General features: G+C 35.5%; 1 protein-coding gene across 1 annotated transcript; it reads left to right on the plus strand.

Moving 5' to 3' along the window:
- Window positions 1-791: 791 nt before the first annotated feature.
- On the plus strand, window positions 792-2,601 carry LOC107663608 (homeobox protein MSH-D). The gene is made up of 2 exons (XM_016453877.1): window positions 792-1,129; window positions 1,873-2,601. The coding sequence occupies exons 1-2, from the start codon at window positions 829-831 to the stop codon at window positions 2,292-2,294; spliced, it is 723 nt and encodes a 240-aa protein (XP_016309363.1). The 5' UTR covers window positions 792-828; the 3' UTR covers window positions 2,295-2,601.
- The last annotated feature ends 15,203 nt before the right edge of the window (window positions 2,602-17,804 follow it).

Consider the following 17,804-nt stretch of genomic DNA (forward strand, 5'->3'; position numbering starts at 1 on the left):
TCTCACAGTGAGTAGTTCTCATATGTCTCCTGTCAGCTCCTATGATACTCAACTGCAAACGAATGTCCTTCTCATCTATCACTACAGTTCAGCAGTCTTTCTCAGTCCATCTACGCAAAGAGTTGGATTGTGCTCGACAAGTAGCCTAAGGGCAGGGGCGTGACGGCTGAGTGTGTGCATTACAGTGAGAAGTTAAACGGGCATTCACTCAAGACACTCTTGTGCTCAAAAAGCACTAGAATGGAACAAAATGCTTGTGTCTTCAGGCATAAATAAATACATAAATAATACAAAACAAGCTGTCATGACCCTGCAAACCAACAGAATTAACTCACTGAGAATTTATATTTGTTGGAATAGTGTGATCTAACAGAGCTACAAACAACGAACTTAAATAGTCTTTTGAGTGTTTCAACATCCAAGTCACTGTAAATATGTGCAATTCATACTCATTCATTAGGCAACTCTACATTGTTATCTTTCTTTCCTATTAATCCAAAGTTTTACTTACCAAAATTCCAGAATCTTTCGTTAAATCTGTCGCTGTTATGTCAGTCATTATGATTGACACTTTCTTACAAACTTAGTAGTCCAATCACGAGTAACAGAGCGCGCTGCCTAATTCAGCAGCGTTCTCATTGGCTAAAATGTCTACAGTTGCCATGTGCTGCTGAGCGCCGGAGCGCGCGCCTTAATTTGGCAGCGCTCTGATTGGCTGAAAGTTCTGTTGTGGCCGCATGCTTCAAGGCATCAAAGGCTTCATGCTTTTTCCATGAGACGTCAGAGTGACTTTGAAGTTCGGGCGTCCAGAGGCTAGTCGAGAGGAGGATGTCCGCGTCCGCGAGCTTGAAGGAATCAGACGGAGATCGGGACATGGAGCAGCGCAAAACCCAAGTGTCAAGCCACCCTTTCAGCGTGGAGTCTCTTATATCTAGCCACAAAACCAGCAAGGACTTTGAAAGACGGCGCGAGGATGTATCCAGCCAGTTTGCTAAGACTGAGATCAGAGATTCTTGTGGTTCGGCTGGAATACAAAAGCACTTTATGCAGACCTCACCCGTCAAATCGGAGTCCCCCGAGCCGGATGACTGCACACCATGGGTTATGAACTCTAGATACTCTCAAACTTGTAAGCAATTAAATTTTCTGAACTAACTGCTTATGCTTTAAATTAAATCATATCAATTACGACAAGGTCTATAATCGTCATAAAAATTATATTTACTAAAATGAGCAATACAATGATAGTCATAAAAATGGTCTTATAACTCATTTTATTGAAACGTATGAGATCTAAAAAGTGGCAATGCTATCTTCTTAATTTATAAATATAACATATTTGATGATACTTTTGCAACTAGAGACACATGAGGGCCCATTGCTCTGAAAATATGACGCCATAAGCAATTTCATATTTTATTTAGGTGAACTCTCATTTAATTCAGAACATAACAGCAGCATAACATAAAAATAAACACTTTTCCTGATTGCCCTTTTTTAACAACTTTTAAATTAAGCATAATACGTAGATTACGCTATCTAAATATTTACTAAATATAACAAAGCATTTTCATTTTAGCATTATTGAATTATGTTTTACTTATCCCCCACCCTCACACGCATAACACTAATTAATACAATTATAAAAGTAAAAAAGAATTAAATTAAAACACTTTCACATGGATACATTATGTATACTTGAACTATGAAAACACTATAATTAAAACAATTATTTTATAAAGTTAGTTACTTTCATTTACAGAGTTTAAAATCTACTTTTGACCAACCTAAAATCTACAAGACATCTATTAATGATTACATTTTGCTACACTAGTGTTTAAACTAATGTTTTAATCCTTTTCGCCACCACAGGCCAGGTAAGACCCTGTCCTCTCCGCAAGCACAAGACCAACCGTAAACCCCGTACGCCATTCACCACCTCACAGCTCCTGGCCTTGGAGCGAAAGTTTAGACAGAAACAGTACCTGTCCATTGCCGAGCGAGCAGAATTCTCCAGTTCGCTCACCCTCACAGAGACCCAGGTGAAGATCTGGTTCCAGAACCGACGGGCCAAGGCAAAGCGTTTGCAAGAAGCTGAGCTGGAAAAGTTCAAACTGACTGCCAAACCTGCCCTCCACCCCAATTTCAGTCTGCCTCTTCCTCTTGGAACCCAACTTCATTCGGCTGTCTCACTCTATGGCCAGTCATATCCCTACCACAGGCCTTTATTGCCTGTTGCTCCAGTGGGACTTTATGGAACACCTTTAGGGTACAGCATGTATCACCTCGCTTGAGAAGAAGTGCTACAGTATGGACTAGTACTGATCTATGGATGTACAGAAAACAACGTTTACAATCTTTGGGTGTCTAAGTCCGAAAAAAAGCAGCAACCAAAAAAATGTAATTAAATGTTTCATAATGTGCCTTGACCGGAATTGAAAAGCGGGACATTTTACCTCACTTTTCACTGACTGAAAGTTCAAATTGTACCCTTTGGATGGATAATTCTGTTGCCAAACCTTTTGTGCATATTTGTGTCATACATCTTTATGTAATATATTGTAAAACTAATTATATTGTGTACAAAATATTGAGTTTAAATTCCACTACATTTTTACACTGTAAAAAGTTGTTCTGACAAGTTCATTACACATTATTTTTACTTTTCTAAAGATGGTTGTCGTACCTCTAGCTATAATTGATAGACAATATTTTTTTGAAACAAATTATAAATGGCTTGGTGAATGATTTTATATGATAAATACATTGGTATGTGCACACTGAGACATTTCAAAATAGGATTTGCCCTTTTGAGTTAAATTTGACATAAAAAAAAAAAAATACAGACTTTTTCTATACTTCATACAAATTTGACAGTGAGTATGGTATATGCAAAGATGTCTTTGAAATTAGTCACTTATAAGTAAAATGTGGAAGATTATTTTTGTGCCACATTTTTATATTTATACTATAATTATAATGCAATGAAATCTGTCATGTATGGTAACAGCAATTGGCAAGCAAACACAATAGCATTTGTTTATTAAATTAATATTTCCACTTCATGTTTGAGAAAGTATGTGAGAGTTTGGTTGTTCAGCTTCAGTATCGATCGCATAAGCAAATTCAATTTTCTCTTTATTAATTTCCATCAAGTGCATCTCTGCATTTTTAAAAGTTTTTTTTTCAAGTAGCAAAAAGTTATTTTTTTTAAATCCAAGGCTGAGCACATTACACAAACTACCCAGGTAATACATTCTTGCATAATGCATTATATATAAATATGAATTATTATTTTTTTAAATATCAGCGAAGTAAAGCAATTTCCTGCAAGGAAACTTTTCTGCTAATACTTTGTTAATTTGCATATCAGCAGTTTGAGAACATAGCATCACTTTTATAAATATATGTCATTGTTTAAATAATGATCAGTTAAAAACTATACAAAGTAATAATTCTATTGTTGATAGTTATAATAGAATGTTACCGATAAGTCTGGTTTTACTTCTTTACTGCTTTGTTATGGCTTGTTCATTAGGTTGTTAGAGGGCTACGTTAGAGGGCCCGTTTTACTGCTTCCGCGTGACTTTGATGCAATGAGGAAACCGTTTATGGTCAGCACTTTACTCATGAGCTTCCTTTAATCAAAACACGAACCCAGTCATGCTAATCAAACACAGAACCACTAAAGTGTTCGCGGATGTGTTTTATAATGTCGACTTTGAGCCACTTACAAGAGCGCCGTGAATCTGGGCAATTTGCTTGATCCTGTTCCTGTGGTGTAAAAAAAGTCAAGACTCTCGGAAGCTAAATTCACAAAGCTGTCAAATTGTTCAGAACCTGCTTAAATACCTGGTGTCTGCAGCCTGTTTTATTCTTTAGTTTTCATTGGAAAAAAATCATAAAGATTAATGTTTTGTTTGTGGTCTGAGAGGTCATTTTGAAAGCTCAAAAATATACTTAACATTGAAACATCCAAAATTGTTATATATACTTTTTTGACTTTCTCTAGTCCTTTGAGTATATTAACAAATATATATTTCTAGAGATATCTAGAAATACATAGAAATATCATGAGCAGATAGGGAGGGTTGTAACCTAACATTAGCAAACGTATCTAGACAGTTATTTGCCATTGTGAAAGTCATTGTTTTTTTACGAGTGTGTTCGACAGTTTTTCTAACTGGTGTACTTAAAAAAAATAAATGAATACAACGCTTCCTAATTTTTACCTTTTTTAACTAATACCCTTGAAATTAAATGGGGATGGACTTGGAAATGTAAATTTACCATATGGAAAATCTACATAAAATCCCAAGTTCACTGTTATTTTTTTAACACATACATTATTGCACTTTTGTAGACAATCATAAAAAGTAGTTTGAACAGAGCGGGTAATGGTGCCAGTCTTCCTTTAAAATATTTCCTATAAAATTAGAGATGGGGATTATTGAGGTCATTATTTCCTAGACTCCCAGATTAAGTCTTCAAAGCTCTTATAATACAGTAATTACATATACAGTGGTCTACACTAAGCCCTAAAAAAGGTAAACTGTAGACGTTATGAGCACATAAGTTAGCCTGTATGTGATTTGATATATTCTATCCCCACATTAATGATGATGACTGTACAGTGTACATTTTGGTTGGGGAACATGTTGTCCATGTTTGATGTTGTTGTTCCTTCAAATCTTCTCTTGATTTAGACCTCCTCTGCTGGCTACAGGGAGAACAACACCATTGTGAGATACAAATAAAAAAGACTGGGTGTTTGTACTTCCTCAAGGTATCCCCTTGTGTGATATCTTATGCATTCCCAGTCAACATTTCTGCTACATTAAAAGTTAACTTTTTTTTCAATAAATTATAAACAAATAAATATTTGGAGATTTTAATTGTCATAAACCAATACAAAAACTGACAATGAATCTGCAGAGTCAATGATAATGTGGTGCTTATGGTTTTGAAAAACAGGATACTATATTTTATATTTTATTACTCTAACAATGTCATGTCATGTAGCCATTAACTACAACTAAGTATGTTATTATTTTATTTTATTTTATTTTATTATTTTAACAAATACTATCAATTAGTCATTCATTAATATCATAAAAAAAATTTGGGTAGTCACACGTCATTTTATCTATTTATTTACTTATTTATGTATTCATTCATTTAATCCAAGATACTTTAATAAGTTTTTTTTTCACCCCAATATCACCCCGAAATTTCTGACTTTATGACCACTTAAAAAAATATTGGTCACACTTTATTTTAAGGTCAAATTCTCGCTGTTTGCAAACCATTAACTACAACTTTTGCCTCAATAAACTCCTAATTTGCTGACTATTAATAGTTAGCAAGGTAGTTGTTAAGTTCAGGTATTGGGTAGGATTAGGGATGTACAATATGGTCATGCAGAATATGTGCTAACCCTAACCCAACTAGGTTAATAGTGAGAATTGCTCCCTATACTAAACTGTTACCAAAATATCTAAATCAATTTTAATTTGGAAATGAAAAACATGCTCTTCATAAGGGATGTGTGTCCAAACAACTGTATGAATGAACTGTATTTCAATGTAAATTTGTATAAATTAAAAAAAACAACAACTCACAAATGTAAGAGTTAACACAGTTAATTTTCAGTTATGAATGCTACCTCTGCTGTATGCAGTTGGTAGTAGTGAGCATGATGCTATTTACTGAAGGAGACACAGAAGAGCATGAAATCTTAACACTTTTTTCATTTATTTCCAAAATGGATCTTGCAGCCACTGGTCCCATTTTGTCCCTACAAAATATTTTGCAGATGCAAACAGGTGTAAATAAAGTGTTTTTCATGTTTTCTTGAAATGTAATTAACTTTTGTTGCATGTCACAATATTTATTACTTTATTTATTTTACTTTATTACACTTTATTAGCATGCTTCTTTTTATTAAATAAAACCAAATAATCCACACATAAGATTAAGTTGACAGATACACAAGCATCTTGGATTAAGCCCATTTGCATTTAGTATACAGAAGTTTACTCTTACTGTAGATCAGACAGCTTGCTAAAGTAACAAGTGCAATGGAAAATTAGCCCTTTAAATAGGGATAGACTGCTATTGGTTTTCCAGTTACCACTGTGGACTTCTTTCATACTAACGTAAAAATTGAACATTTTAAATGTAAAATATGTGATTAAACCTCAAGCCATCTTAGGTGTATATGACTTTCTTCTTTCAAACGAATACAATCAGACTTTAAAAAATGAGCAACACTTGCTCCCTTTATAAAAGGTTTACAAAGGTGTTTATAATAACTCATTTACAAATGCATTATATATCATTGATAAGCAGTTATAAATGCATAAATAAAAAGGGTGATTTTAACGCAATTCCTGCCAAATAGCGAGACATTGTTAATTCACATGTTATAAATGCTCAATAAATATGTTTATTCATACTTTTTTTTCTCTCAAAACTAGATCCTAATTTGTTTCATGATGCAGCAAAAATAGACTATTATAAAGAGACTGAAGTTGTGTTGTATTTATGTTTTTCTCATGTATATCTCGACTCGTGTCACTTTTCTTACGATTTTACTTACCAGAAACTACTCTGCATCTTACCCATGATTCTCTGCGAAAGTTCATGATGCCTGTCCACAGTAATGATTACAATTTTAATTCCAATATTAGTTAAATGTAAACCTTATTGAAAAGTGAACACCTGTGAACCATTTATTGATGAGCTATAAACATTAGTAACCTGTGAAAGTGAACCGTTACCATTACAGAACATTATCATATTAATAAGCAATTAGTAATGATTTTTGATATCATGATAAAGCCCCCTATAACTTGATTATTTGACCAGCCACACTTGCAGTACCTGCGCGTGCTGTTATTTATTTGTACAGTAACTACATTGAACTAACACAGCGATATAAACACTTGAAAAACAAACTCTGCCATGTTACCTCAAAGTTAGCTTATCCGTAAAATCAGTAAACACTATGTGAGATAACAATTTCGCTACAGAGCACGTTGGACCAGTTCAAACAGCGTGACTTCTTCTCTTGAATAGTGGCTTTATATCAGATGCTCAGCAGCGCCAACTACAGGCTTTGGTGACACACAGGCAAGTACAGACACACAGGCTTTAGTGAAAGTGAAGTTTGGCCATTTGTGCGCTGCATTTACCCCATCCAAGTGCACACACACAGCAGTGAGTAGTGAACACACACCCAGAGCAGTGGGCAGCCATTTTTGCTGCGGCACCCATGCAGCAGTTGCTCAAGGGTCTCACCTCAATCGTGGTATTGAAGGTGGAAGAGAGCGCTGTACATTCACTCCCCCCACCTACAATCCCTGCCAGGTTGCCAACCTTTGGGTTACAAGTCCGACTCTCTAACCATTAGGCCACAACTGCCTAGTGATGTGTTGAAAGCTTGATTGTGTTTATGGGGTGCAGTGTAACGTGTTCATGCTTCGTTTAAAAAAAAAAACACATTATTTCTTCCCCTCTTTTGTGTTTCCTGTGTCGAGTGTTAAGGATTACATGGACACCTACCCCTAGCGACGAGGTGTGTGCTCACCATCCATCTGTTTCACTGTCCACGTTCTCCTGCACCTGCAATAAAGCGAAGTTCAGTTATCATTTTCATCATGCATTCCAACCCTTCATAGAACTGCTACTTACCTGCCATTATCTGCTTTTGCTCTTTACTGTCAATAAAGACCCTGTTTGCTTCTTCAGTCTGTGTCTGCATCCATATTCCATAACAGGAAAATAATTAAAGAGGTAAATAGGTACATACAATAAAAAAGATTGACAAGACCAAAAACATTTGCACAAACATTTCCATAGTTCTAAAAAGGCACTGGGGGAGACAGAAGCAGACATCTGATTACATAACATAAATGCACTGACCAGCTCAGTGAGCGAAAAATGCAGCATCTTGCACTGGGTGAGGTATGCAGAATGACACAACATGTTTCGTGTGCCATAAAGATGGAATAGCCTCAGCTAACAACAACAACAACAAAAAAGGCTAATTCCTTTATGGCTCCTGGCTGGAGGAAATTTATGTTGCACTGCTCGGCTTTGAGGTAGAGCAGATATGCCATGTAAGACAATTCTGAGCCAGTGCTCTTGAGGAATTGTAAATTCATCAGAAAAATTAGTCTACATGACACTGTGTTTTGGGAATTACAGATTTAGCTGCTACATACACTACAGCTTGTCTTGCGGAAGATGGCTTAATCAGATTTCTTGCACTGTGCAAGTCAGTATGAGTCATCAAGGGGGGAAAAAAAGCTTCGGGCAATGTGGCCTGTGAGAATATGATGCTGTTTAATAACGAGATGGCCAACAGATGGCAGTATACCAGCAATATTGAGCAGCTGTAGAGCTGTAGAAAGACTATTTTAGATAAATTAACTAAACAGGTTCTGTTGTTTATCAGACTTGAACATGAGGTACATTCAGAATAGCATGATTTTACCATTTTATCTATTTGCATACTATTTTCTTATTGATTTTATTAGTATACAGTCTGCATACTGTATATTCTGTGTGCTGTAGGGAAATGTTCTTTATGCATGGAAAACTGGGATGACCTATTTTTTTAAATGTGTGGTATATAACACATCACACTGCACAGAATACTATATCCCACAATGCAACATGCTAGAGTTGACCTTTAATTTCCAGCGTGAAGGATGAAATAACAGCAGTATTGGACCACCTTTAAAGTTGGATTAAAAATGCATTATTATATTATTTATTACAGTATAAAACACACTACTCATTCAAATTCTTATTGTTCCATCCATGCTTTTTTTATATTCTACTTTGAAAACGTTGTAGTCATTATACAGCATGTACGTATGCAGTAAGCATAGTATTCCTAATCTGGTGTATCAGGAAAAATCAGACATTGCAGAATCATTAGTTCTAGCCAACAACTACCCAAAATGAGATATTTTAATAAATATTTTAACACTGCTGCACAGTTACAGTCTAGTCTGCAAGATTCACATTGTGAAGTTTGCAACCAATACCATGAAAAAAAAAATCCATCCACTTCACAAGCACATGCTATTGTCCTCGTGTTGCTCACATGTGTCCGTCTAACTGAACACTTAAAACAGCCCAGAGCTTTGCAAGATCAATCTGCCATATGTGCGACTCAGACCTGACTGCAAAACGCTGCTAAATTGATGCCATTCAGTTGCAGTGTGACTTGAGCGCACAAGGTCAGCTGAGGCACAGCACCACACTGCAGTCAGCAGAGAGCACCATCACTTATAACACCACATTACTCAAATAAACCTACAGATCCTCTCTCAAACAATTTCCTACATTTCGAGGTCACTGCTTAGTCCTATTTGAAGTAAGCACAGTTTTAAGCATATTTCATGAGTTAAATATATTCTGAAGCACAGTATAAAAAAAACTTAAATTAGATATTTGAAAAAGAACACTGATTACAATTAGAGAACACTTTCAGATGCCTCCCAGTTAGTGGTGTTAATCTGGCACCTCGTGCTAATTTCCTTAATTATGTGACAAACCCTATTTAACTGGCAGCCTAACTTTCCAGTTTGCACTGACTTTGCAAGATGGTGAGCTATTCTAAAGTGACTGAAACCCTCCAACAGCAGGTTGTCCAGATGAAGGCCAAAGGGATGATCCTTTCAGCCACTGCAAGAGAATTTAGTTGTTCCAAATCTGCGATTTCTAAAATATTGCATCTTTACAATGTCACTAACTCATTCAAGTCCCTCAAAAAGGCTGGTAATCCACAAAAGACAAATGCACGAGAGGACAGGATAATGCAGAGACCCTCATTGGGGAATAGGTTCAACACTGCAGCTGGAATTGCTCGCCAGTTCAGCGCTGAACAGTGTAAGGATCTGTCTCGGCATACAGTGTTTTAACGTTTAAGAGAAGTCGCACTGAAAGCGCACTCTGCAGTGACCAAACCTCTCATCAGCAGAAAGAATCAAAAGGCTAGACAAACTTTGTTGAGGAGCATGTTGTGTGGAGAGAGGAGAACTGATCCAAAGTTCACTTCAGTTATGAAAGCAAGTTTAATTAATTTGGGTCCGATGGGAAACATTATGTTTGTCATCAAACTGGGGAAAGGCTGAACCCAAAGTGTGCAAAGAAGTCAGTGAAAGGTGGAGGAGGAAGTGTCATGATTTGGGGGATGTTTTGAGCAGCAGGATTTGGGCCTCTTATACAGCTACATGACAGAGTGAATGCAAATGTTTATCAGAACCTCCTGCGGCAACATGCGTTTCCTTCCGTGCTTTCTTCGCCCAATCAGCCAGCAATTTTCATGCAGGACAATGTCCCCTGTCACACAGCAAAAGGGTAAAGTAGTTCCTTGAAGCTGAAAACACAGAAATAAGGACATTGCCAGCCCAGAGTCCTGATCTAAACCCAACTGAAACTCTCTGGAAAATCCTTGGTGACAAATTTATAGCTAGGAAAACCCACTACAGTCACTGAACTGTGGAAGAGACTGGAAAAAGAGTGGACCAAGATCACACCAGAGCAGTGTGAGAGACTAGTGATGTCCTGCGGCCGCAGATGTGCTGAAGTCATTCAAAGCAATGGCCTGTACACGTCCTACTAATGTTTGACTGCTGTAACCTTCAGAAATTTTAGTTGTAATTTTTCTTCGTACTATAGTCATTGCTATTCTCTAATTTTGATCACTGTGTTTTCCACAAAATAAAAGGTTTTCTGCAGTGGTGTGATGTGGATTACAGATGGATTTAGAAAACCTCGAAGTTCATGTCCTTCAGAAGACAGGATCGACACTGAGCACCTTTGACATCCTCCAAAAACAAAACAAAAAAAAGTTATAGTGTCTCGCATTTGATGATCTTCAGTATATGTAACCCCATGTGCCTGTCACAGATTTCCTGTCACATCTGCTGACATTCAATATAATCAAAGACTGGGGTTAAACTGGGGTCCACAGGGTTCAATCCTTTGCTCACAAGCAAGTGCTGTTTAATCCAGTTTTTATGTTATTTGTTGTTGTAATATTATAGTATTCTACATTAGATTGTGGTAGGGCCCAAATAGTCAAGTCAAGTCAAGTCAAGTCACCTTTATTTATATAGCGCTTTTAACAATACAGATTGTGTCAAAGCAACTGAACAGCATTAATTAGGAAAATAGTAGTATTCCTCTACCAGGAACAGATTGTCCTATGAATGGCGGCATGTTTATTTGTATTATATTCTGCTATCATTAGCATCACATTAGTATTTTAACAAAACACATACCCCAATAGGTTGCGTAACTTTATTATAGAATAGACCTGCTTTTCTATCCTACCCCCAATTCCCATGTCCATAAGTGTTGATCTGTTTGCATGTATTTATACTGTACATGCCTTGCCTTTTGCCATTAAAAGCATTAGAAAGAATTATGTTTCACTCCCTCAGTAACTGAATAATTAAATAGTATATTTTAAGACTATGATGACTTTTTGATCGTTGTGACATTATCATTACAATTAAAAGCATTTTTATCCAAATTCTCAAATACAGAATATATATATATATATATATATATATATATATATAGTGTCATTGGAATATAATCAGAATGCTAAAGAATAGGAATGAGAGAACAACAAAATTGTCCATTGTGTCTGTATCGTCTGTTCTCTCATTCCTATTCTCAGCAGTGATTCAGATTAGATGCTAATTACAGTATATATTTTAGTATTTTTCCTTTCAGTATTTCTGTAATGTTTAGCATATATATATATATTTTTAATATTTAAGGCTTTGGTTTCTTTAAGTGGGTGGGAAGGTTGAGTTGTTAGAGAGATTGGTAGGTAGGTATGTACTGTAAGTAAAATTAAAAGTAAAAGTAAAATTTGTTAACTGCTGTCCTGAAAAAAAATTCTTCATTATATACTGAGAAAATGTACATCTTCAGTACGTTTTTGGTTCTACTGAACAGTTTTCCATGTCTCAAGGCTGTTATTATGTATTCCCATATATTTCTCTACTTAAATTGTATCACATCAAGAACATAGCCAGAGGCACATCTGGTACTTATTTTGCAAGGATTCCCAAATTAATAACTTAAGACTCACATCTCAATGTCTTTGTGGAACTGCCATTCCTGCCATAGCTCGGATTAAGGACACAAGGCATGGAGTGATAAATAAGGATAATTTTAAGTCATGGAACGAGGACATGTTCCAGATGTTTGTTATTGTGCAACTGTTTTGGTAAGATAAGCAGAAAATATCCGACTTACGATTGGAGTCACAATGTGAAATATGTTCTGAATTCTAATTCACCCATCACATCCACCTGACTTGATTTTGCAACTATTTCCTCCTATTTATATCTCTTTATCACTTTTTTGTCCCTCATTGGTCCTCTCTCTTTTCTTTCACCTCCATACTTGTGCACTCAGGCATGAAAGCTGCGAACAGCAATATTTTCAAAATTCAATACAGAATCTATTACTTATGAGTTGTGATGGTTCCCTTAGCTGTGTGAAGAGGAATCAAAAGACTAGGCCACCCATTCTGAATGTAACAAGCAAGGGAACTGTCAGGATTTTACCTCTGAAAATGACATTTAACATGCAGGAGACTAACAGGAAAGATGTCTAATCCCTTTTCAAGTGTAGAAGCAACTACACAGAGCAGAAGTGAATGTATTATGGGGGGAATTAGGGACTCATGCTCACATTATGAGGAATTATTATAGACAGTTTTAAAGCAGACACAACAACATACAGATTGCATAACCCAAGACAGACTGAACACTAAGTTTTAAGTATTGCAGCATTAATGATTGGAGCTTGAAATCTCAGTCAACCTGAGTTTGAAAAACATTTGTTATTTTTATGTGTCAGTTTTGATGTACTGTTTTATTTCTGCTTTTTGACACAATAATAATAATGATAGCTCAATAAGTATAATACAGCAACAAAAACATAGTATCAATCATATAACTATTTTAATAAGAATAATTAGCATTATTTACAGAAGAGATGTATGCAAAATTTGTTTTGTCAAAGAATTAAAAAAAAAAATAATAATAAAATGTATTAATTTAAAATTGTTTTGACATCTTAAAAATAATTAAAAAAAACCCCAGATATTAAAATTCTGTCATAATTTACTCACCATCATGTTGTTCCAGACCCATATGACTTTCTTTCTTCCATGGAAGATAAAAGTATAGGAGACATTTTGAAGAATGTCGGGGTCATTGTTTTCCATGCAATAAAATAAATGGGGACTAAAGCTTTCAAGCTTGAAATATCACTATAAAAGTAAAAAATAAAACACGTCACATGGGTTTTGAACAACATGATAGTGAGGAAATGGAAAACAAAAAAGAAAGAAATTAAATTTTTAGGGTGAACGGTTCTTTTAAGTTCTCTGAGCTATAAAAAAAAAAAAAAAAACCCTGAGGATTCCAATTTTCCTTGGGAAAGCACTGAAGCATTCATCCAAAATTCTGATCTTGAACTATTTTCCCCCAATCTAATGAATATAATTACCTGCATGAGGAGAAGTGAACTTGTTTAATTCCCTTATTTTTAGCTGGGTGATAAATACAGGCTTTGGGCCCCAGAAAATGATCCAAGAGGTTATCGCCTTAAACTACCAAATCGATCTGAACAATATACTCAGAAGGTCTGTACTCTACAGCAAAGTCCTCATTAACCCTGTAACACCCTTCCTCAACAACTAACGACTAATGGACCACTGAACACACACACACACACACACACACACACACACACACACACACACACACACACACACACACTATTTCTGTCAGATAAATTACTATTTCAAAAATTATATCAAGCCATATCACAATTTTGGTTTTACTTTTATTAATTGTGCATTCCTAGATGTAGTAGAAGCTTGTGAATGATGCGTGTTTGGATTCTGCAGACTTCTCTACACACACACACACACAGGACCGAAAGCTGGTTGACACAGTCACGGGGCATTGTTTGGAAATCGTTGGCATCTCACAGCGCAGTGTTTTTTATGTTGTTTGTAATTAAGGTGATCCTCCGCTCCCTGTCGCAACTTTATTTTTAACTCGCCGTTATCTTTTGTCGGTGGCATGAATAATTGCCGCAGCTGATGGGGAGCCAACTGGGAATTGATCCGGGAACCCAATCTGTTTCCATTATTCTGCTCTACTTCTGCCAGCAGCCTCCCGCCACGGCATACCATTACCGGTGCTGAGCCTCAGCCTCTGAGCCCTGGGAGGCCGGTGAAATATTTACAGGAATACCTCTAGCAACCCCTTTACATCTTTTAGCTGACAGTTTGCGGCACAGCTAGCAACCTCACCTTCGGCTGCAGAACTAGGCCTGGGATGTGACGTTAGTAAATGGTTGGATGTTTTGAGGTGATCCCCTTAACCGATTTGAAAGGTAACCTACTATACTGCAGGCACTGCACAAAAATCTTTTTGTTTAATAATTGTGGCATGAGAGACAATGTGTTTATCTTGTTTGCCAGTTAAATTCCTTTACCAATTTCACATAACTGACATATTATAGAAGTGAAACATGTTTAGGGATCACTATTACTATTCTTGGGGTTAGGGATTTTTCAAAATAACTAACCCTTGTGTTTCATTTTGTCACATAATTTGCAACACAATTTGGAGAGAACTTATATATAGGGATCCGAGAAAAACTCGGGTTTACATCTTGTTTAAAGCAATTCTGAAGTAAAATTTAAAGTAAGAAACAAGCCACATTGTGACATATAAAGTCGTAATTGCGATCAATAAGTCAAAACTGAGAGATAGTCAAATTGTGATTTTTCACATTGTGAGATTCACAATTCTGAGAATCAAAGTTACAATTACAAGATAAAAGATAAAATGTAAATTCCCATTTACAAGATATAAAGTTACATTGTAAGCTAAAAGTCACAATTACGAGAAAAAACATTGCAATTATAAGCTATAAAATCACATTGCAAGAAATAAATCACAATTAGGAGTTTTAAAGTCACAAATTATGAGACACATGATTACGAGAAACAAAGTCAAAATTGTGAAATATAATGTTGCAGTTGTGAGATTTGAGAGTTGAGAGTTTTCTAGTGCAATATAAAATTGCATTGAGAGATACAGGGGTTGCACAAAATAATGCAAACAATAATTTGTGTAGATGAACAGTGAAAAACAAATGTTGTAATTATCTTTTTTTCCTCCTAGTCTCTATTCTCTAGTTTGTTCAGTGAATATAAGTGTAGTATAAGTGTTCAGCAGTGTTTAAAGCACTCTGTGAAATGGGTGACTTTTCAGACTTCCAAAAAAGACAAATCATGGAAGCCTGTTTATCAGGAGTGTCTGTAACATTAAGCTCCCAGTTGCTTGGTGTTTTCTTGTAAACAGACTTTACAATTTTGACTGTGTACACAAATCATGGCAAGACTTCATCAGCGAAGAAGAATAGTGGTCAAAAACAAAAGAGTGAATGATAGGGACCGTCAAACACTAAGAAGGATTGTGTCCAAACAACACAGAACTACTGCAGCAAAGGGGAAGCAAACAAAAGGTGTTCACATTATTTTGTCCAACCCCTGTATAAAATCGCCAGTATGAGATATAAAATTTCATTGTGAGATATAAAGTTGCAGTTAAAACACAAATGGGTTTTCATAGAAAACACACTCAAACTCTAGCTCTAGTACTGTGCAACATTTATGTAAGATTGGTGATAATTGTGCTTCTATTAATAACTACTACATGTAGTCATGGGGTCAGTCAGCATTTTAGTGATTACGTGTTTATACGCTTAACTGCTTAATATCATAAGGTCTTAGAAAGCAACTCCTACAGCTGATCAGGATCAGTGTGAAAACATACAGAACTGCAGCAACAATATTTCTCTCAGATTCTCACTATTATTGGATTGGATCTGGTCATGAAAAACTCTCTTTGCCAATAAATGTAGTAGGGTATTTTTTTCTCTTGTCACTAAATTTGAACAACAATCTGTTAGTTGGTTATGGTCCTATTGATGCTGTCTTTTCATCTGAACATCACCATGTGTGAGATTTATTCCATTTCAACAGTTTTGATAATCTCTCTCTCTCACACTCTCTCTCCTTGATTTTATGTTGGATATGTGTAAACAGGGAATTAATTTAGATTTATATGGTAACAAATATTTTTTTTTATTGTTTTTAGTCAGCATAAAATGAAAATCTATTTTCAAAATGCATGTTGTAGATCTTATTGTGAATAATTAATTCTCACATATGTTTATTTATTATTTTATTTTAACCTGTTTAATCAAAATTACAACTAGACCTTCGGGTAAAATGACAGACTTCTCTCTGGTGTGGTGACGTAAGCTAGACTTCTCCAACCATTTAGCCCCCACCCTGCAAGATTGCATTTATCTGCCTCCACTTTTGAGTGCAATGTACACATCTCAAAATCCAATCAAGAATTGATGCATTGAACCAAGTTCAAGATCTGTCACTACTTCTGTTTCATCCTGAATTTAAAGTCAGACCTTTTGGGTTATGCCCTCCTCAGATTTGAAACAAAGGCTCCCAGTGGAATATTGTTGCTGGTGCTTTCATTTAATAATCATTATATTTGATTTGATTTGTCTGTCTTTAAAAAAATATGACCCTGGACCACAAAACCAGTCTTAAGTAGCACGGGTAAATTTGTAGCAATAGCCAAAAATACATTGTAGGGGTCTAATTTATCGATTTTTCTTTTATGCCAAAAATCATTAGGATATTAAGTAAAGATCATGTTTACTTACTTACCGTAAATATATAAAAAATGTATTATCATTAGTAATATGCATTGCTAAGGACTTCATTTGGACAAATTTAAAGGCGATTTTCTCAATATTTAGATTTTTTTTAGACCCTCAGATTCCAGATTTTCAAATAGTTGTATCTCGGGCCAAATATTGTCCTATCCTAATAAACCATACATAAATGGAAAGATTATTTATTCAACTTTCAGATGATGTATAAATCTCAATAAAAAATATATATATATCCTTATGACTGGCTTTGTGGTCCAGGGTCACAAATATTGATAATACATGTCAAAAGGCATACATTTACATAGAATATTTGATGTAGCATTTTATATTAATGACATATATATATAAAAAAAAAAAAGTAATTTATTAATGATTTATTTACATATTCTGAAAAAAAAAATCAGATAGGATTTGTTTACCCCGGGGGCTTCTTTTCTGAGGTAGGGTGTTGTGGCAGGATGGCACGTTTTCATGATTTTCAGTTTTATGCGATAACATATCATATAGTAAATACTTAGAATTCTTTCATGATTAAATTGATTAAATTTATTTCATGATATATTGACCATCCTCTGCGTGGTAGCAGTAAATGCACACTGTTATTAAGGGGGACATCATCTTCCATCTTCCTCTACCAGAATTTGTGATAAAGTCATTTGTAATGTTAAACTACCTGGTGTGAAAGCACCACATTACCAATAACATTGCCTAAAGAGTTGTTATGAAGTCAATGTTGGAGCACCACCACTAATGCTAATTAACAAGGAAATAGTTCTGCAGGACACATTTCAGGCACAAAACCAGAAATGTAAAATCAGCCATTTTGTTTCCATAGAGACAAACAATTCCGCTTCCATTTCGTTAAACCTTAACAGCCTTTTAGCAATAAATGCAATGGAACATCATTCACGATTCAGTCAATAAACTGTGAAATAAATTAATAAAGCTTTTAGTTGGATAAACCCCAACCC

Source organism: Sinocyclocheilus anshuiensis, unplaced genomic scaffold (genome assembly GCF_001515605.1).
Source record: "Sinocyclocheilus anshuiensis isolate Anshui unplaced genomic scaffold, SAMN03320099.WGS_v1.1 scaffold25, whole genome shotgun sequence".
Classification (NCBI taxonomy): domain Eukaryota; kingdom Metazoa; phylum Chordata; class Actinopteri; order Cypriniformes; family Cyprinidae; genus Sinocyclocheilus; species Sinocyclocheilus anshuiensis.